Below are 21,605 nucleotides of genomic sequence, written 5' to 3' on the forward strand. Positions count from 1 at the left end.
GACTTTACATGATCAATTATGACCTTTGAATCACCGAATATTTGCAAATCCTGGATGTTTAGATAGTCACAAAACTTTAGGAGACCAACCAATGCCATTGCCTCTTTGTTGTTGGATCCTTTCCCTCCGTGCCAAAAAATGTCAATATGTTGGTTTTCCATAAGGATAATAAAGACACCACATGCACAAAAACCATTTTGAGCCGCCCCGTAAAAATAAGCACGAGGAACACCCGTGGGATCCAAGATTTTTTCCTGCAGCTTTCCAACTCTCAAACGGGTAATGGAAAATCCCACTGTAACCAAAATGGGGTGCTAGGTTCTTCCGTATCCCCTGTGTATGAAGACAATGTAGGAATATGTGAATGTTGCTTTCTTCGTTTGATTTACAAATAGGACAGATAGCAGGCCTGCTCCCTTTTTTGAAGGTTATCCCACGTCAGGTTCTTATTGTGGAATACAAGCCAAGCAAAGATGGTAATCTTGTGGGGGCAACCTAATTTCCAGAAAATAATAGGGAAAATGTGATCTGTTGAATGGAACTGTCCTACTGAAGTTGTATGTAGATATCCTTTACAAAGACAGTTGACCCTTCCTTGTACCCCCTCCAGATTAGCTTATCCTCCACCTCCGATCTGAAAATGCCCCTATTCCTCATAGACCAAGTAATCTGATTCCATTGGGAATCCAGGTCATCTTGAAGGCCCATCATCGAGGCCGATTTCCATATAGGAAGAGACCCCACCCATCTATCTATAGTCTGGTCCCAATAGAAGATCCCTTTTTGCTGTAAGGCCCCTAGTAACTGATGAGAAAAGGATGTTTCCTCGTCTCCTCCCGCGATGGGATCAATGCCTATAATGATATTTTTTCCTGATTGAAAACTCCATACCAGATTTTGAAGAAAAAAATGTTCAATTTTTCGGAAGCTTCTCCAAATGGCTGATCCCTGAGAAGATCCAATTGTCCCTTTTCTATACCAGTATGATATGTCTCTGCTGTCCATATATTTTGATTTGATGGCCTTGCTCCAATGGCTATCCCCTAAGACTCCTTTCCATAAAGATTTGCAAAGAAGAGCTATGCAAAATTTATTAAGGTCCATAATACCCCATCCCCCCATCTTTTTTGGACGAGTCAAATTTGAAAGTTTAGATAGGTGGAATCTTCTTTTCTCATTGTTCCCTCCCCAAATAAAATTTGCAGTTTGTGGATTATATTTTCAGGAATGTAAAATAGACCAGCCTAGTAGACCATTAATTGTACCAGAGCTGCTTGAGTTAAAATCGCTCTCCCAGCCATAGAAAGACATTTGAATTCTCATCCAGCAATTCTCATGAAGTATCGATCATGAATCCACATCCAATCAGCTCAGCAAAAGTGTAGCCATCACACATAATTAAAATCTGAACAATTATATTATATTATATTGCATTACAACAATAATACAATTTTGATGTTCACACCAGATGATGGTCATCTAACTAAGCATTAATTGGTTTTGAGCAGCCACTGAGTCTACCTACGAATTTCATTAATTGAAAAGAAATTGATATGCTACTTAATAGCTTCTCCTCTTACATGAATCGAGAATATTGTTACCTACGAATTTCATTAATTGAAAAGAAATTGAGATGCTACTTAATAGCTTCTCCTCTTACATGAATCGAGAATATTGTTGCTCCATAGTCATGGACGACAGAAAGCTAGAAACAATGCCTACCAGTAGAGATATCAAGGTCGGCAACTAGCCAAAAGTGGCATATAACTGGCTAGAGCTGGTTGGAATTAGGCAACGTGGAAGAAAACTAATATTGAACAAAGGTGTATGTTGAATTTGGTTGGACATTTACATTATTTAAAAGCGAGGCATCTTTATATAGGTTACACATTTCAGCAATATTCCCGAATTAGTATTCAGGTCAAAATTCCATTCTTATTCATCCGATTCCAAAATATATTTGAAAACTACAATCCAGAGTAAAATATCATATAACCCATTAAAACTGGCTAGAATTAGACAACCTGGAAGAAATTAAAATTTAACAAAGGTGTGGGTTGAATTTGGGTGAGTTGGCTGGATATTGACAACACGGTCATGGAGCAGCTGCTTTAATCCCGTGCGTTAGGCCCATCGAGGCAGGTACGGGAGGCAAAATAAAGTTTTTGTTTAACTCATTGAATAAGTCATTGTTAAAAAATGAGAGAATTTCTAAACCATAAATTTTAATAATTGAGTTCCCCTAACTCGCAAGGAGGAAATAGTAACACCAACGAAACCAGGAAGGTGGTGTGAACAAGTCCAGAGTGAGTCATTTGGACACAACGAGTTTAGGTCAGCGAAGGATTCAATGCTAAATAAGAAATAGAAGACTAATATTTTCATTAAATTTATGACTAATGTGGAATGGTAGAAGAGTGTTGCACAGTTTATGTTTAATTTATAGGTAATAATTTAGAATATTAAATATATTAAAAAAAAGAATTCTTGACCTTTGATATTTAATAATGATCAAGGGAAATGGTAGAAGAGTGTTGCACAGTTTATGTTTAATTTATAGGTAATAATTTAGAATATTAAATATATTAAAAAAAAGAATTCTTGACCTTTGATATTTAATAATGATTAAGGGAAAAGACTAATATTTTCATTAAATTTATGACTAATTTACAATGGTAGAAGAGTGTTGCACAATTTATGTTTAATTCGTAAGTTATAATTTAAAATTTAAAATATATAAAATGAAAAAAGAATTTTTGACATTTGATATTTAATAACGATTACCTAAAATATTTTAGGTTAATTGTTATTTTATTTTAATAAATGAAGCAAGAATATGTATTATTATTATTATTAATTATCTAAATTAATGTTATTGTCAAGTTAGATATCAAATTGGTATATGAATTTTTTTGTTCATGTGACAAGAGAAAATTCTACTCGCAAGGATTTTATTATTAAAGTATATGGAGGTATACACATTCTACCTTATGGTCTTATAGGACTAAACATATGTTATTAAGCATTAGGATCACTCGATGTTTTTTTTTTTTTTTTAACTATATATATTCCTTGTAGCAAAGCAGGACATTGTAAATCACTTCATATAATGACAATGTTCAAAAGCATTACAACAATATACTTGATATGAGTTCAACATGTGAGTTGTATAATTAATCTTAGGTGGGGAGGATGACAATCATTCACATTGAGAATATATGGGAAAATAAAATACTCAAAACACCTTCTAAGAATGGGTACTTTCTAAACATTCATATAAAATTAAAGCCATTTTTTATTCGAGCAATAAGTCTTGAATGAAATATAATATAGAGGAGTCAAAAGACTATTTCAAAGTTGTAGATATGTAATATTGATATAAATTGTGTTAGGTAAACATATCTAACATTGTTATAAAATTTATTATATAGACATTATAAATAAAGGTGCATGTAGGACGTGAATTGCAAATGTCATTTTAAGTCATTAATTCGTCCAAGTGTCTTCATTTTTCATTATTCTAAAACCTTTTCAAGGTCATGGGCATTGTTACCCAGCACAATGGCTAACCCTTGTGAGAAAAGTTTTCTTCTTTGCAATCAACTAGCTAGCTAACAACCCTATGATGAACCATAAATATCCTTGTTTCAAAGATATCTACTTATAGACCAGTCAACTCTTTATCCCATCGAACATATTTCTTGAAGGAAGGTGGGTCATCTATAAAAAGGTAGAATAACCATTTCTATAATCTTGCACTTTCATTTAATGTTAAATGAAGTCTGATGTAGATCACTCCATCAGTTGAATGAATTATCTCTCTTGATTGTACCCTTGCTCCCATACTTCACATTGGAGGTTATCCTTTGTCCCTAGTCTAATCTGGGTTTACTTAAGGAATCAATGTTCAAGAGGGGCAACAATAGAAGTCATTGATTCATGTAGCATGCCCAAGGTAATGCATACTTGTCACTTTCCACATGTGATTGATATCCATCTCCATTATGTGGGTTGATTGTGATTTGTCACTAGTACTAGCACCTTTATCCACATCTCTAAGTCAGGGGTTGGATGTTGTACCTTAAGAGATTGATGTCGTTGAAAAAAAATATAAAATCACATATTTACATAAATAAAAGAAAATAGAATAATGAAAAGGATGGTTGGGAATAATAATTAGCATGTGGGAAGAAGCCTAGACTAAGCTCTGCTGCTTTCATTATCCATCACCCAATTCCTAAGAATATCATGCTCTCTCTAAATCATAGGAACTCATAAATTGCTCAACCCAATGAACAATGAATCAATACATCTGTAAGGGATATTGAAGAAGGATTAAGCAAGCTGGTCACCCAAGCTATGAAGGAAACAAAATAAATATTATTGGAGTAAAAGGCACATAAGAGGGGTGGTAAAAATAGGCCAAGGAAAGGGGTAAATTAGGCCTAAATTATTTCTCCATCTTCTCATCATAATGCTCAATATGTTAGAGCTCTATCGGTTGAAACCAAGGAAATGGCATCTTCCTTAAAGTATTTCCCATTACATGAACACATTTATCGCATACATGTATGGATTTATGGACATACCCACAAATTTTCCTCGACCTTCAGTTTGAAAGAACCTAATAGTTCTAGTATTATGATTGTCCATAACGCAAGTGTGGTAACTTGCATACAAATTATCAACTAGAAGTTTATTTAAAGGCAAAGCTTGTGTGAAACATTTTTGTGCCCCTAACATCAAATATGGTCCAATCTGATGCTTTAATGGTTTATTTACTTAATGATGTTGATCTCACTTTATATTAAGGGTATATTTTAGGTGGCTTCTTACATATGCACTAGATATTGCTTGAGGGATGGATTGGCCCTCCTGAAGCACAATGAGGAAGATGTATAGCCCAACATGAGAGCACTTATAATTTTTTCATCCACAATGTTCTCTCTCAATAGATGATTATAAGGAGTCTCTACATGGATGTATGACACCATCCACACCATAATAATCTAAGTTTTTGAGCTAAGTCAAGTCATTCACAATATTAAAGGTGTTCTCCAAAGAACCAAGGATGCTACCATGCTAGCATTGTACCTATTTGTTGATATTTACCTTTGTTCCGGAGTCTAGGAAAGGATAGGTATGATGTAAGGATATTTGGAAGGGATATTAGACCTCTTTTTTATGCCAGCGACATACCCTATAGTTTCGATGTCACCTATGCAAACCCTGGGAAGGTGATGAAGGGCTTCTTGATGATGATATCATAGATGAGGAGATGTGGTTTGAAGATGCATACATTCACTTTGATGATGTATCATGAATTAAGGGGAATGATTTGGACCCAAATCTCATTTTAGTTCATGTATATGCACATGTAATTAGGATGAAATCATGTGCAAGATCCTGTTCTCCTAAATGTTCAGAGAAAATATGTTATATCCAAATCAGAAATAACACAGAAACACAAGAAAAGATAGATCAATGACTAGATAATAAGCCACTTCAAGGGAGAAAACCTCCCGTTACATCACCTAAATGAACAATTCTTGTATGATTCAAATGAAAAGATCTCCTTGGTATATAAAGGAGTTTAAAGGGCAAAAAAATAATTAGGGACTACATAACAATAATAATGTAAGGGCTCAACAATAACAATAGTGAGTTTCTATGGGGTACACCAATAACAATATGGGGGTTTTATGGGCCACAACAATAAGAAAATGGGGCCTACACTAGCATTATAGGGACCTAACAAAATATGTCATTTTATTGTGATTTACCATTTTCTAAAGCTATCTTTAGCATGGCTTGTGACATATTAACCTCTTAAAACCCTTTAAGAAAACTTTTAAGGACTTTAATAGTCAATTAAGAGAAATTGACTTGGTTACCCTCATATAAATAGAGGGTAGTGAAGTTACTTTGGATTATGGCGTCACACACTGATCATTTCTCTCTTGAAAGAGTGCACACTAGTGAATCTCTCTTTTCTCTTGGCCACAATGGCTAAGTAAATTTTGAATTATCTCAAGGAGGATACATTTTGCATAGTAAGGATTTATTTGGATTGAGGAAGTGATGCTTGCTTGCTTTATGTAAGTTTAATACTATTTTCTTCCATTTTGCATGAAATTTATGAAATTAGGTTTTTCCATATGTAATTTTAAAAACTACAAAATCATTTTGTGAACTCTTGCTTCCATCAAACGAACTAGTTTTCTTGCATCCTTTAACTTTAAATCTCCCACACAAGAAAGTTGTTGGTGTTTCCATAGTGAATCAAATTTTCTTCCATGCTCTCTATCAAAGCTTCTTCTCTCTTTCCATCACATAATCAACTCTATTACCAAATTGATTAGAGGCACTAGTGTTGGTGTGTCGATCATTTTTTTTAAATTAATTTATTGTAACTAGGGTTAGGTAACAGGTTTTGTTTAAAAGTGAATTTTAAAACAATTGTTAAGTTATACATCATATCCCTCTAGGTAAGAATTTCCTCTATTAACATTTAGAACATAAAATCTTTCATTTTATGCACATTTTACCACTAATTTTAGGGATGGCATCTAGAATTTTTTTGTTGCTTTATTCATTTTCAGCCATTAAAATGTGTTGTTTGACCTATCCCTTGCTTACCTTCTTGAAAAACCTCAAAAAAATTATTGATATTACTATTGATATGTTGTTTTGATGGTTGTTATATGGTTTTGCATGTGGTAAAGCTGCATACCTATGAAACCCTAACTTATAACTACATTCTTTTGTTAATGGTGGCTAGTGGGAAATCATACATGAACATCTATAGACCATATCTTGGGTTTCAAGGCCTTTCTAGTACTTCTTTTTATCTCATCTTCTCTTTTTCCACTAGGCTTGAGCTTATTCTTATTAAAGATTCTTTAAGGTGTTTAGTTGCAACTCCCTTAGAAGGCTATTGGGGTTAGATTCCTAGGTTATTTAGCCTCTAGGTCTTGATAAGCAATGCTCCCTTGTGGGGATAATATCCAATCACAACATAGTACGGGTAAAACCATTGAGGTGGCGAGTGTGGTGGATCCCCATGTTGCTCTATAACCTAGTTTGCCTAGTGAGGGCTTACAATAAGCTGATAGATTTTATGGTAACATACATTATGTAGACGGCTTGAAAAATTATAGTATGTCCCTCTAAAGATCAATGTGGATGCACTCTTGGTATTAATTTTTCTTACCACTGAAGCTTGTTTCATCCGTCTGATCTTATATCATGGTTAAAGTAAACTAATTTGTTTAATTCTTAAAAGAGGGTTTCAATTCTAATGAAGGAAGTCTATCTACTTTTAGCATTACAAAGGTGCTAGATGAGGGTTTTAAAGAGAATATTTTGATCCTTCCCAACATAGGATTGATGTCTCTCACTTGCCGAAGTCTCGATCTCTCCTACCCTTTATGTTATGTGACTTGCGATGTGAGTAGGGAACCTTAAAGTAAAATCACTTGAACCTCCTTGAAATCTCAACATAAGATTATTTTGAGTGATTATATAGGCATCTTATTGATATTTTATAGGGTGGAAGAAACAAACGAAAAAAAACTTGGGAAGGAATGAGCATTTAAGCTTCTCTTCATTTTCCACCTATCTCCTCATACCTTAACTCAAATCAAGTTACTACTCAAAAAAATTGTCATCCTTTATCTCTATATACCCAACCATAGAGAGTCCATAATCATTCTCCATGATCTCTATTAAAATCAGCAGTTCGTCGTAATTTTTCAAATTATTGAAAATTGATAATCATGTGTACTCCACGACGAGCGGGTAGTCAATTTCCCCATTATCTCCATTAACATTATCAATTTCGTATTCTTTCCCAATTATAAAACAATACTGACCATCTTAGATGTACCTCATCGCAAATTCTAAGAATTAGAGGTAGAAATAATCTTGTTAGAGGTTTCTAAGCCTCTTTATGTGTTAAAGCCACAACCTTCATAATTTGTTGAATTTTCCACTTGTACATTATCATCATCGAATGAAGCGTGAAGAACTTAACTTCGATGGCTGAAAAACATTATGAGAGAATTGTGTCCATGACAAAGTTTCTCCTATACCCTTCCGACATATACCTTTAGATGTTAGTGTATTTAAAAATAATAATTATATTGAAAGATTTAAATTTATTAGGTAGCTTTACTACTTTTGTTTTTTAATGAATAAAATGTGAAAAGAATTGAAAAGAAAGAGATGTAGCTCTCAGGTGTGGCCTGCACCTGGAGACTACACTCACCAAACAGAGAGATCACTCTCGTACACTCTATTCTTCATCAATGAAAGATTACATCATTAAATACAATACTAGGAATTAGGAAGTTGCACTCAAACCCCTAAACTTTAGGAACTAATCCTAAACTAGGGAGAACGTTACAACAATGTAACCTATTTTCTCCATTAATACAAAATAATATTAATTATTTTTAACTCCCCCCCTTAATGGAGAAAGGGTTCTCCTGGACTCCTAGCATCTTTCTAAACAATTCAAATTTCACTCGTGCAAGAGGCTTTGTGAAAATATCAACCACATTGTCACAAGTTTTACAATATTCAACAGCAATTTCTTTTGACTGTGTTTTCTCTCTAACAAAATGGAACTGAGTGTCTATATGTTTGGTGTTTTTGTGAAACACTGGATTGTATGCTAATTTAATAGTGATCTGGTTGTCGCTTTTGATGGAAGTGGGATTCTTCTGTTCTTTTCCTGCATCTTTGAGAAGCCTTCTCAACCAGATCGCTTCACACGTTGCTACACACAATGCTTGATACTCAGCTTCACATGAAGACAAGGCTACAATACTCTGCTTCTTGTTGCTCCAAGCTATGACCCCGGAACCTATGTTGAATGCGTAACCTGTGATGGACCTCCGATCATCCAGGTTACCTGCCCAGTCTGAGTCTGAAAAACCTGCTAGAGTAACATCAGATACATCAGTGTATAAAATACCATAATTAACAGTACCACAAAGATACCTTAACACGCTCTTTGCTGCTATCCAGTGACTTTCAAGCAGTTTCAACATAAATTGGCTCAACACACTAACAGAGTATGCCAAGTCAGTTCTGGTTGTTGTAAGATATATCAGGCTGCCAACCAGCTGTCTGTACATTGTGGCATCAACCTCCTTAGTGCCATCATCACTGTTCAAATTCAGATGCTGCTGCAAAGGTGTCGCTGTTGCTCTACACTGATCCATACCAAACTTTTCCAACAGATTTCTGGCATACTTCCCTTGGGTAAGAAAAGTTTCCCTAGTATCTCTGCATACTTCTAATCCCAGACAATAGTGAAGGCTTCCGAGATCCTTCATCTCAAAAACTTTTGCCATAAGCCTTTTGATTCCTTTGATTAAATCATCTGCATTTCCTGTTATAATCATGTCGTCCACATACAAAGAAATCAAAATAATCTGCCCCTGGTTATTGTACTTGGTATACAAATTTGGGTCATTTAAACTTCTATGGAAACCATACTCTACAAAGAAAGAATCAACCTTTTCGTACCAAGACCTGGGTGCTTGCTTTAAACCATATAAAGCCTTTTTCAATCTACAAACAAGATGTTCCTGCCCCTGCTTTACATATCCTTCTGGCTGTACTAAGTAAATTTCCTCTTTTAAATCACCATTTAAAAATGCAGATTTAACATCAAGCTGGTGTAATTCCCAATTACATTTAGTAGCTAAAGCAATAAGCATTCTGATTGTATTTAGCTTTGCTACAGGTGCAAAAGTATCATCAAAATCTATACCTTCCTGCTGTGAATATCCTTTTGCAACCAGCCTAGCTTTTAACTTATCTATACTTCCGTCTGCATTCATTTTTGGTTTAAACAGCCATTTGCATCCTATGGGTGTTTTATTCTTAGGCAGCTCAACTAAATCCCAAGTATCATTTCTAAGAATTGATTCCATTTCTTCATTCATTGTAGCTCTCCATTCCTTAAATTGACTGGCTTCTTTATAATTAGAGGGTTCTACAATGTTCAAAACCTTTGACATCAAAGCATAGTTTCTCAATTTTAGTGGTAATTGAGTCTTCCTACCTGACCTCCTTGGTAGGGGACTTACCTCAAATTTGTTTTCTTCTGCTATAACTGGGCTTGCATTATCACCTTCTTGCTGTTCTTCTTTTTGCTCTTCTTTTTGCTCTTCTTTCTGCTCCTGCTCTCTTTCATCCTCGCTGCTTTCCTCCAACAACAATGGAATGTGCCAATCATCACCAACGTCATCTTTCCCTTCCTGTACCTGTTCATGAAACACTACATCCCTGCTTGCAAATGTCTTACGAGACTCAGGATTGAATAATTTATATGCTTTAAATTCTGTGCCATAACCAACAAAGATGCATTTCACAGCTTTAGGATCTAATTTCTTCCTATCAGCTTTGGGTATATGGGCAAATGATTTTGACCCAAATACTCTTAGATGGTTTAATGCTGGTTTAAATCCATATAAAGCTTCAAAAGGGGTTTTGAAGCCAAGATACCTGGTAGGACTTATGTTCTTCAAATATACAGCAGTATTAATAGCCTCTGCCCAAAAGCTATTAGACAGACCCTTACCTTGTAACATGCTCCTTGCGCACTCCACCAAGGTTCTGTTTTTGCGCTCTGCAACTCCATTCTGCTGTGGTGTGTGTGGCACTGTATACTGCTGAACAATCCCGTGAGATTTGCAGAATTTCATGAATTCCTTTAGCTTGTATTCTCCCCCTTGATCAGATCGGAGAATTTTTATACTCTTATCAAACTGCTTTTCCACCAAGGTTTTAAATTCTATAAAGCACTGGAAAGTCTAACTTTTCTTATTCAAAAAATAAACCCATGAATATCTAGTGCAGTCATTAGTAAATAACAGAAAATAGTATGCTCCTCCTAGCAATCTTGTCTGCATAGGTCCGCATACATCAGTGTGCACTAGTTCTAAAATGTCTGTTTCCTTCCTCCTATCATGCACAGGAAACTGTTCTCTATGCATTTTTCCTAAGGCACAACCATCACAATTTAACTGAACATTACGAAAGATAGGGAGTCCCTCGACCATACCTTTCTTCTGCAATAACATGAGGTCCTGCAAATTCAAATGACCGAACCTCTGATGCCAGAGTTGTTCGGCTGTCGATCCTCCTGCAACCATGGCTTGCTTTGGTATGCTTTTTGCATCCAGTCTGTATAGGCTTCCAACTCGCATGCCTGTTGCAACTATTTCATTCCTGCAATCCTTTATCACACAATGAGTCTTGAAGAACTCAACTTGCATATCTTGATCAGCCATCATGGATACAGATATCAGGTTTTTCTTAATTCCAGGTACATATAAAACATTTGTAAGGTGACTAATTTTTCCATTTGGTAACTTAACTGAAATCACCCCATGACCTTTAATCTCGTATCCACTATCATCTCCTAAATATATTTTTGATCCATTTATACTTTCTTCAAGACTATCAAAAATTCCTTTTTACCTGTCATGTGAGAGAATGCTCCGGAATCGACATACCAAATGTCATCTTCATTAGATGCTGAAAGGGCACAGTCGAAATTCATGACTGAAGTCTTCTTCTTCAACAAAGTATCCACTGTGCTTTGCATTTTCCTGCCTCCAGCCTGTTTCTTATAACATTCTCTCTGTATATGACCCGTCTTTCCACAATAATAACATTTCTTTTCAGAATGATTTGCAAGCATACCTTTATGAGAATGCAGATTCTTATGTGATGTTCCTCCTTTCTGCTTTGATTGCTGCTGTGACTGCCTTCCTTTGGATGATCGTCGTTTCACCATCAGCGCAAGATCATCACTCTGGGGGTTCAAGTTCTGCCGCCGCTCCTCCTCTTGCTGCAAGATCCCAGTGAGATCATCAAATGAGGGTGCTTTCTCCCTTGCCGACACTCCAGTGATGAACGTTTGAAAATCATCACACATCCCGTTCATTGTGATTGCAACAAGATCTTCATCAGACACCGCCACTCCGATGGCCACCAATCCGTCTTTCACATCTTTAATTCGTGCAAAAAATGCAGTAGCAGTCTCCCTCTCGTCCATCCTCATTGAAAATAGCTTGCTTTTAAGTGCCAAGACTCTGCTTGTATTCTGGGTCTCATACAGACTTTTGATTTTCGTCCAGATGTCCGCGGACGTTTTACAGTCTCTGATGTGCGCAATAACATTGTCTTTCACAGACATCTTCAATAAGACTTTGGCCTTGTTTTCTCGTTTTTCCCAATCTTTCTCCTGTGGCCTTCCATTCGGCTTCTGCTCATCGCCTGTAACTATGGACCAAGCATTCGCACCCTCGAGCAAGGTCTGGATCTTAAACTTCCAATTTGTGAAGTTAGATCCATTAAGCTTACCAGACTCGTTAAGGTAAGATTCCATCGTATTACTCATTCTGAATCTACCCAACAATAAAAAATAATACCTATCAGATCGATTTGTCACCTTTGCCATCGATCTACAGTGTCTGGCAATCCCGATCCAACGAGCAAATTTGGCATCTCCAATACAGCCGAAGATCCGATCTGATCAAAAAATTGATCCGATCTGCCTCTCCCGGATAGATCTGCAACTTCGCCGATCTGCACCCCTTGCAAACCGCCAAACGAAGTTGAGGCTTCCCGCAGATCCCCTTGAAGGAAGATTGGCGCGTCCTCAATCAGCGAGCGAAAAATCCTCTTTGTGTTGGCGCGATCCCGAGCGAAAAATCCGCGCCAATTAAAAATCGGTTAGAGTATTTTTTGCTGGCGCGATTTCCTCCTTAAATTCCGTGCCAATTGGACGTTCTGGCGCTCTGGCACGATTAATCCCAACAAATCCGCGCTAATTCCCCCTCCTGGCGCTTCTGTCAGCGCAAAAAACGCGCCAATATCCTCTCCACTCAGAAAAAAAAATATCTGAGTCTGAGCCAGGTGTTCTGCAGTCCACCTGCTCAATTGAGCACAGAGCTCTTATGTACACGCGGCCACAAAGGCACTTCAAGCCACACAGGCAATTCTACCCAACAGGGAAGCTAGCTACAAAAGGCACTTCAGCCACAAGGTGACAAAAAATCAGGCTCACCCAATCTGAGCTCTGATACCAAGATAAAATGTGAACAGAATTGAAAAGAAAGAGATGTAGCTCTCAGGTGTGGCCTGCACCTGGAGACTACACTCACCAAAACAGAGAGATCACTCTCGTACACTCTATTCTTCATCAATGAAAGATTACATCATTAAATACAATACTAGGAATTAGGAAGTTGCACCCAAACCCCTAAACTTTAGGAACTAATCCTAAATTAGGGAGAACGTTACAACAATGTAACCTATTTTCTCCATTAATACAAAATAATATTAATTATTTTTAACTGGGTGTAGGGTTTATTCAAAGTAATTCTCATATTTTTCATTATTATTTTTAAAAGTAAATAATACATAATATTTAAATGATGATAGGTTGAGATAATTTTTTGGTTGTTTTTATCGAAAGGGGTCATTTTTTGTCGAAATAATTGAAAACATATTTTCTCTATCCTAAAGGATTCAACAATGAAAATTAGACTATTGAAATAACCTTAATACTATTTTTAAAAATTTAATTTTATGTATTTAATTGTTAAGGCCATACAAATAATTATAAAATATATATTTTAAGTATTATGTGAAACTTTAAATTTTCATTTTTATTATATTTTTATGATAATGGTTATTATCTATTTAATATTAAAAGTTTAAATTTTTAATAATAAAAAAAAAAAATTGATATTTTATTTTATAATAAAAATATATTTTAAAAAATAAAAATTTCAATTTCAATTAATTTATAAATTATAAAACTAGTTAATATTATAAATGTTAAGTAATATATATAGAATTTAGCAAAAGTAAACGTAAGAGAACATATTACTAGAATCTTATTAATAAGGCAAAAATATTCATGACAAAAAAAAACATTTTATTGTACAACCAATTTTATCAAAAAAAATAAAAAAATTAATACAATTATTTAATATCTCACTTAATCATAACCTTATATTAAATTATTATAATTATAATATAACTCTCCTAATACACACTATATATATATATATATATAAACGTTTTCCATCCCTTAGTTTTTTGAGATCGAGAAAAAACAGTTTAACTTGTCTCACTTAATCATAACCTTAAATTCAATTATTACAATTATACGAGAAAAAACAGTTTAACTTGTCTCACTTAATCATAACCTTAAATTCAATTATTACAATTATAATGTAACTCTCCTAATAGACCAGATTTAAGTAAATATATTTATAATAAAAAAGTTTTTCATCATTTAATTTTTTAACATATAAACATATTTATAATAAAAACGTTTTTCAGCCATTAATTTTTTAAAATCAAGGAATAAGAGTTGAAGTGCAATTAATATATTAGATTTTTTTTATTTACGAACCTGAAGACTTTTTCGAAAACGTTTTATATGTCTAGCATGCAATTTTTCAATTCGATCATTGCTGGAAAACGGTGGAATGTCAATAAAATACTGTACTTCTAACCCCTTTCGCACGTCAATGAAAAAAGATATACTAAAAAATATGAATTTTTATTCATGTACATTTTTCCAAACAAGTATAACTCAGCATTTTATATGCCTCGCATGCACATTTAAAATTTGATCGGCGCTTTAAAAAAATTGCGTATCACGTAAAATATTATACTTCTGGCCGGTTAGAGCACGTCAATAAATAAAATAAGCCAAATATTATACTTGTGGTCCTGGATGTAGATGTAGATGTAGGGCACTCAAATCCAACTAGTATAATTTTAAAACATTGTGTACCGTGTCAAAGAGCATACTTATGGCCCGTCGGCAAACATCAGGAGCAGGAGAACGAAGAACGTGGAGGTGCACTCCTCCACATCATGAGATTTTTAATATCTTTTTCCGTGAAAATCCTAAAATTGATAAGAAAATAAATAATAAGTTTGATGTCAAATATGGCACTTATACTATAGCGCCTCTGCTGCTGGCAGCAGCGATAGCGGGGTTCAGCATTGTTCGTTCGTGGTTGTACTTTCGGGGTTATCTAGGTGTTCCCTTCTGATACCGCGATAGCGGGGTTCAGCATTGTTCGTTCGTGGTTGTACTTTCGGGGTTATCTAGGTGTTCCCTTCTGATACCGTTATTCAGAGAACAATTACAATGGTAATTGGACTTGCCGTCTCTATTGTGTTAGTGGTAATTTCTACCTCTCCTTCACACATTCAGCCGGTTTCAGATCTCATCCATCATATTTCAGGAATGCAGTTCTTCAAGAACCTTTAGTTTCCTCTTTTTTCTTCTGTGCTCAACGCCTCTTATATTTGATTCTGAGGGGAATAAGGAAACTGATTATTTTCAATATGGTTGTTTGGTTCGAGGTTTCGTTGTGTTTAAAACTTTAAGCCATGGCTAGGTAATATTCACAGCTAAATAGTGAAATATTGGGTCTATGTGAATAAGTATGAAGTTCTCATCCACCCTAGTCTAAAGGCTTTTTTTGTCGAGAGCCAAAGATAAAAATCTGATCTTGAACCCTAGTGCCATTGGTTTTTGGGCAATGTTACCCTATGTTTGAAGCCTTGGTTTCCCTCTTCCAATATTTTAACAATCTTCGACCTCCACTCTTTGAGGTGCCCATTGAGTACATCCACTCTTGGAATGTTCCATTTTGTTTCTTGTAAAACTCAAAAGATAGGTATTGCAATTCTCTCGTTGAAATTATTCTGATTGGAAAAGACTTTTGTTGGAATTAGAAAGTAGATTGAGTGAGTTTTCTGCTTTATAAGGTATATAATATAATTGTTTGATTTCTACCAGAGATTAAGAAAAATAAATATCAACAACAAAAATTAACTTGGTGAATTGGTTTTTGAAAAGATCATTAGTTAGTTATAAAAGATAAATTTCCACCAATAACTCCTCCACCTCAAAAGACTTTTCATTTCCAGAGAAAAACTAAAAAAACAACATTTCCAAATGCCAGATAAATAAGAGATCCTGTTTCACATGACCAGATCCTGTCCCACATGACTATCATTTCCCACATGACTAGGCACAAGAATTACACCGTAAGTAAGATCCTTGGCCAGTGGCAAGCTTTGTAGATCAAACTGGATAAAAGAAGAATTCCCAATTCAATATTCTTCGTGTCTAAAAGAATTTGCAAATACTCCACCTACATCAAAAAGAAATTTAGAAAAGGTAAGGAAGAAAGCTCCTATTAGATCAGACTGAATAGTTAAAAAAGATAAAAATTACTAGTTTAATCGTATACACTAATTTAACTATGTATCACTTTTCATTATTGTGATGTAATTAATTTATAAAAACATAGCATGCCTTTTAGTATTCTTGAGGGTGTTGGCATCCTCTGAATAAAAAATTGGACACTTTTTTATTACTCGGTTGGAGATTTTGCTTAATATAGTTTTCGGCATTACTATTTACTATATCTATATATAATTTTGACGGACATTGAAGTTTGGCCGTCTTAAAATTTTCACAGATATTGAAGGTTGGCTGTCATCGGACGTGTTGCGTCGTTGAATTCACCGGGTTAAACAACTTTACATTCCAACAGCGGCGTGGAGGCGTAAGGATGACATCATCATGACGTTTTTGCTATGGCGGGTGGGAGCGCTTCGTTATCGGAATCTATTTGGGTAATGGGTTGCCGTTGTGGTTGTGTAAATGTTTGTCAAGTCGGGATTGGCGACGATTTTGACTGGGAATTTTGAATATGACCCTGAGTTTGTTTATACAACTGAAATGTCAAATGTCACCTCCCGCCCACCTCTGGCCTCTCTTCCTGCAACTTGAACCGCAACAGTTATTGCTGGAGAGGGAAAGGATAAGCATTACAATATCGAAAACGACTTATTTGCGGTTTATTGCCCAAGGGTGAATGGATAGCGTGGAGAATTGAAGAGGAAAGGGCGGTGTTGACCTGCTTATCATTTGCCCATCCAGCGAAAATATAATCCTAATCGGGTACAGAGGATTTTCATATATTTGTTTTGCATTGCCAGATTCTGAATGTTATTGGTTCTGAATGAATTCTGAGCGAACGAGTTCTCGAGCGCCTATGAAGGAGCTGCAGGGACCGAGGCCGCCTCCTCTGAAAATCAGCAGGGAGTCTCACAAGATCCGAAAGCCTGCCCTTCCGGTTCCAGCTGTACCGGCCGTGCCGATCATCAACGGGTCACAGCCAGTCATAATCTACGTGCACTCTCCAAAGGTTATTCACGCAGAAGTGCAGGATTTCATGACTCTAGTGCAACGCCTCACCGGGAGCTCATCGTCATCTGACACTTTTGCTTGTGCTGTGAAAAGTGAAAATCTCACAGCCGATCATCATGAGTACTCCACAATAATACCCCAAGCCTCGGACGTTACAAACTCGTCTCAACCTGATGAATCTGCAGATCAGAATATGGGATCGCCTCGTACTGATGATACACCTTGTGATTTCGACACCACATCATTGAAAAATGATAGGAATGAGGAGATCGAGAATTACAAGGCTCCTCGGCCTTCAGTAACAGCTAATTCCTCGGGAGATTCTAGTGCTCCCATTGTAATCGCACCCTACTCTCCTTTCTCCCCCAATTTCCTATTCCCGTCCCAGCGCCTTTTGTCTCCCAGTATTTTCCAGGATATTCCCCTCTTCACCCCTAATTCTGATAATTTCTTCTTCTCTCCGAGGCACTTTTATAGATTTTCTGAACCAATGTTCAGTCCTCCACAGAGACAGCCCTTGAACACCACAACCATGCAGCTGCAGTCACCATCGCCGACTAGCTTAGATTTGTGCAAAACTCTTCCTGAACAATAGGGCTCGTATTCTCTCAGAATGGAGGCTTTGTGATTCCTGATTAAAGCAATTTTTTTCTGGATAAATCACATCGTCGCTAGGGCTCGTATTCTCTCAGAATTGAGGCTTTGTAATTCATGATTAAAGCAGTTTCATGATTCACGATTAAAGCAATTTTTTTTCTGGATAAATCACATCCTTGTTTTAGGATCGGCACCCCTACTGAAGTTCGTCATCATGGCTGGTATTATTTATTAAGCGAGGTTTCCCATCAGAAAACTCTTTCTGAAATTGTGGACACCAGTGGAACTCTCAGGCTTTTCAATGTATAGAATTTTGGATATCAGTGAGATTCTCGCAAGCTCTTTCTTAAATTCCTCGGATGGATATATTTGGGTTTGGGTTTTCTGGTTTTATGTGAACGATTATTGTGCTGAAGCGAATTCCTCAGATCCGATTTCTACAGAGCCGATCACATTTTCAAAGGTAATAAACCCCCCATTCTTCATCATCATGTGATTATGTATAATTCTTCATGTCTTGCTTTGGCAAAATTAATGGTGCTTCTCTTGTCTATCACTTACTTGAGCCGGAGAGGCTATATTGTGTAAATGTATTCACCCTATTGATGAAGTTGATATTTACCCAGTGTTAATATTGAAGCTGAAATTGTTCATTAATTTGTATTGAAATCTATTTAATCATATTGAAATGTATATTATTTTTATAAATTACACACCATGGATACCATGTATGCCGATCTCTCACAGATGCATCGGAATAAGAAGTTGCTCAGTTTTTTATAGTGATTTATTATACTCGTTATTACTCCCGCGCATTAATTGAGCGGTGTAATCGCAAGAAGTATCTCTCGTTGAAAATTATTGTAACTTTCTTAACCAGCTAAGTCTGCTCGTTGCAAATCATTTTCACCATTAAATGACAATACTATCTATATACCAGCAGGTTAGTTTCCTAGTCATTTACCAAGCCAACTCTTTTCCCTTTCTTTCTATAGACTTTTGGATTGGTTTGGGAGGGGGTAGGGGCGTGAAATTTGATTAGAAATTGATAAAATTAGGAATCATAAATTGTTTGGGAGTGGGGAGGGGCGTGAAATTTGATTAGAAATTGATAAAATTAGGAATCATAAATTGTTTGGGAGGGGGGAGAGGCGTGAAATTTGATTAGAAATTGATAAAATTAGGAATCATAAATGGTTGAGTATGATTTGATTAGAAGTTAGGAAAAATAGATTGAGAATTTGAGATAATAGGAGTTGTCAGTCAGTTGTTGAGTTTGATTAGAAATTTGGAAAATAGGAAGCAAATTTGTTGAGTCTTTACATTTTTGAGTGTCTTTCAAAATTTACAAGACGTTGAATGATTTCCCCATTTACAAATGCAATTTAATTAAATCTCGCTAATAATCCTATGATCAAATTCAAAAACAACTAACGTATATACGTCAATAAAAATTACACATAAAAAAACTACATTTTTTTTTAATACTTTTAAAGACTATTCACTTCTCCACGACATAGCCTGGAGTCAATTGAGGATTCTGTTTTTTCTTTTCAATTTGCTGGAGTCGACCACCGTATTATCCTTGTGTCTTTGGGCCATTTTATTTATTAGATCGGTTTGGTTGCTCCATCCACTTTTCTTTTTCTTTTAAGATCGCTTTGGTTCTTCCATCCAGTTTTATTTTTTCTTTAAACCGTTGAATATATCAAATCAGTTTGGCTTTTCTATTGAAGTCAGTCTGAGATGGCTGAAGTTCTTCAGCAAGTCAATTTATTGAAGGATCTCAAAGAGTTTGCCCTCATTTGAGTTGGAAAGGAAACACTTTAATATTTTATGAGGTGTATTAACTTTGTTAACGCTTACTCTCTCTTGTACTCTATAATTTGTATATATTTTGCAGTGTTCGAATCCCATTTTTTCGTTTCTCAGCACAACTCAATTACTAAGGATTAAGATTCAAGCTCCGTTTAAAAAACGCAACGATAAAGGATGGGTGCGAATGGTATAAAACAGAGAAATAAGTCCATTATGACCTAGAGGGATCAACTTTCCAAGCTAATTGTTAGCATTGGAGGGTGCTCATCACTTCTTTTGTTTAACTCTTGAAATTTCAAAATTATTTTGAAATGGTTTAGGTTTTTATTTTGAGAGATGAGATTTAAAATAACAAATTTATAAATATTATTTAACAATGGTTTAATTTTTCTAATTATTATTTCTAATTGAAAGTAACATTATAAACTGTGTTAAGTAAAGTTTTTCGGTAGAAATCACATAAGAGAAATTTTGGTCAATTTATAGATTTTACAAAAAAATCATAGTTCATTTTTCGTTTTTCGTCATCTCCCTGCCATCCCTTGCCCTGCTCTCCCTCCATTGAGTTAAATTTTGATAGTGCACACTAGATTGTATATACACATCAAATAAGGTTACATATAAATACATTTAGTGTTGTCTCAAGATAGGTAAACTATCTTGGACACACAATCACCTTGTTGAGAGAATATCTCAACCACAAACCAATCTAGGAATATATTAGATATAACAACCCTAAGGAATAAGAACACATTCCTTTACATAGAATGTCACAACGGAGACAAGTAGGAATTACAGTTTCCAACACTCCCCCTTAATGACTACCTGTCTCTATCCCAATTTACAAAATCTAGTTGTGGTCAAAGATAATAAAAGAATATGTCGACGTCCATATAGAGGAGCAACCATCCACTAGAATGCATAGGTGCAAACCACTACAACCACTAGTCCCTTCACATACATGGTTCTGTCAACCATTATAACTCCATACATGTACCTGTACTTGGAAATCCTCCTCCATCATTACCATCATGGGTTTTATCTGATTACCCATAACCATACTCTTGGGTTTTATGGGATCACCCTCAACCATGCCAATAAGGGTTCTTGGCCATCAAGGCTCAAATCTGCCACCAAGGCACTCAATTCAACCAGGAAAGCTCAACTATGCCACCAAGGCACTCAAGTCAGCCATAAGGCTCACAATAGACGCAACTTAACCAAGCCCACGGTTTTCTTGGCTCACCCTCAACCATGCCAAGGGTTTTTGTCGGCTGACCCGAAACCATGCCTACAGGAATACCTATCCACTTCACTCTCACACGTGGTTTCTTGCTTACCACAAACCAACACTTCACAATGGTTTCCGGCTAATCACAAACCTGCAATTACAAATTGGTTTTAAGATTAACACGAACTTTACAGAGGTACATATGCCTCATCAGGCATACGTTACACACTCCAACTACATATGCCTCATCAGGCATACGTTACACACTCCAACTGTTGGAGATACGAGGTACATACATTATAAAAACCACTACAAAACATCCTAAACTTACTTACACTTAAAAATGTGTGATCATAATACAACATAATATTCAGTCTATTCCACAAACACAAACAAACTTTCAAACCCATTTAGATCATTTGCCACTCATCTTGGATACAACATACCATTTATACCCTGCTTTCCCACTTGAATATTATCGACTTTGTACTTTTAAATCTTTAACACCCTCATTTTTAACTTTGGCACAATCCTCTTGGATATCCATATTTAATCGACTTTGTACTTTTAAATCTTTAACACCCTCATTTTTAACTTTGGCACAATCCTCTTGGATATCCATATTTAACCTGTCATCCGTTAGAGTCACGAATCCTAACAAAATGACTTCACAATGAG

General features: G+C 35.7%; 1 protein-coding gene across 1 annotated transcript; it reads left to right on the top strand.

The window, feature by feature from the left end:
- Positions 1-16,903: 16,903 nt before the first annotated feature.
- On the top strand, positions 16,904-18,499 carry LOC149168233 (uncharacterized). The gene has a single exon (XM_089426917.1). It carries the CDS (start codon positions 17,094-17,096, stop codon positions 17,874-17,876), a length of 783 nt encoding a protein of 260 aa, XP_089283043.1. The 5' UTR covers positions 16,904-17,093; the 3' UTR covers positions 17,877-18,499.
- Positions 18,500-21,605: the final 3,106 nt, after the last annotated feature.

The sequence above is a fragment of the Pinus tabuliformis genome, chromosome 4_2 (genome assembly GCF_031772625.1).
Source record: "Pinus tabuliformis cultivar Carrire ecotype Pingquan chromosome 4_2, CPIR1, whole genome shotgun sequence".
NCBI classification, from domain to species: Eukaryota; Viridiplantae; Streptophyta; class Pinopsida; order Pinales; family Pinaceae; genus Pinus; species Pinus tabuliformis.

Excerpts from the sequence above, each read along its gene's own strand:
- LOC149168233 (XM_089426917.1), top strand. The coding sequence starts at position 17,094 with ATGAATTCTGAGCGAACGAGTTCTCGAGCGCCTATGAAGGAGCTGCAG.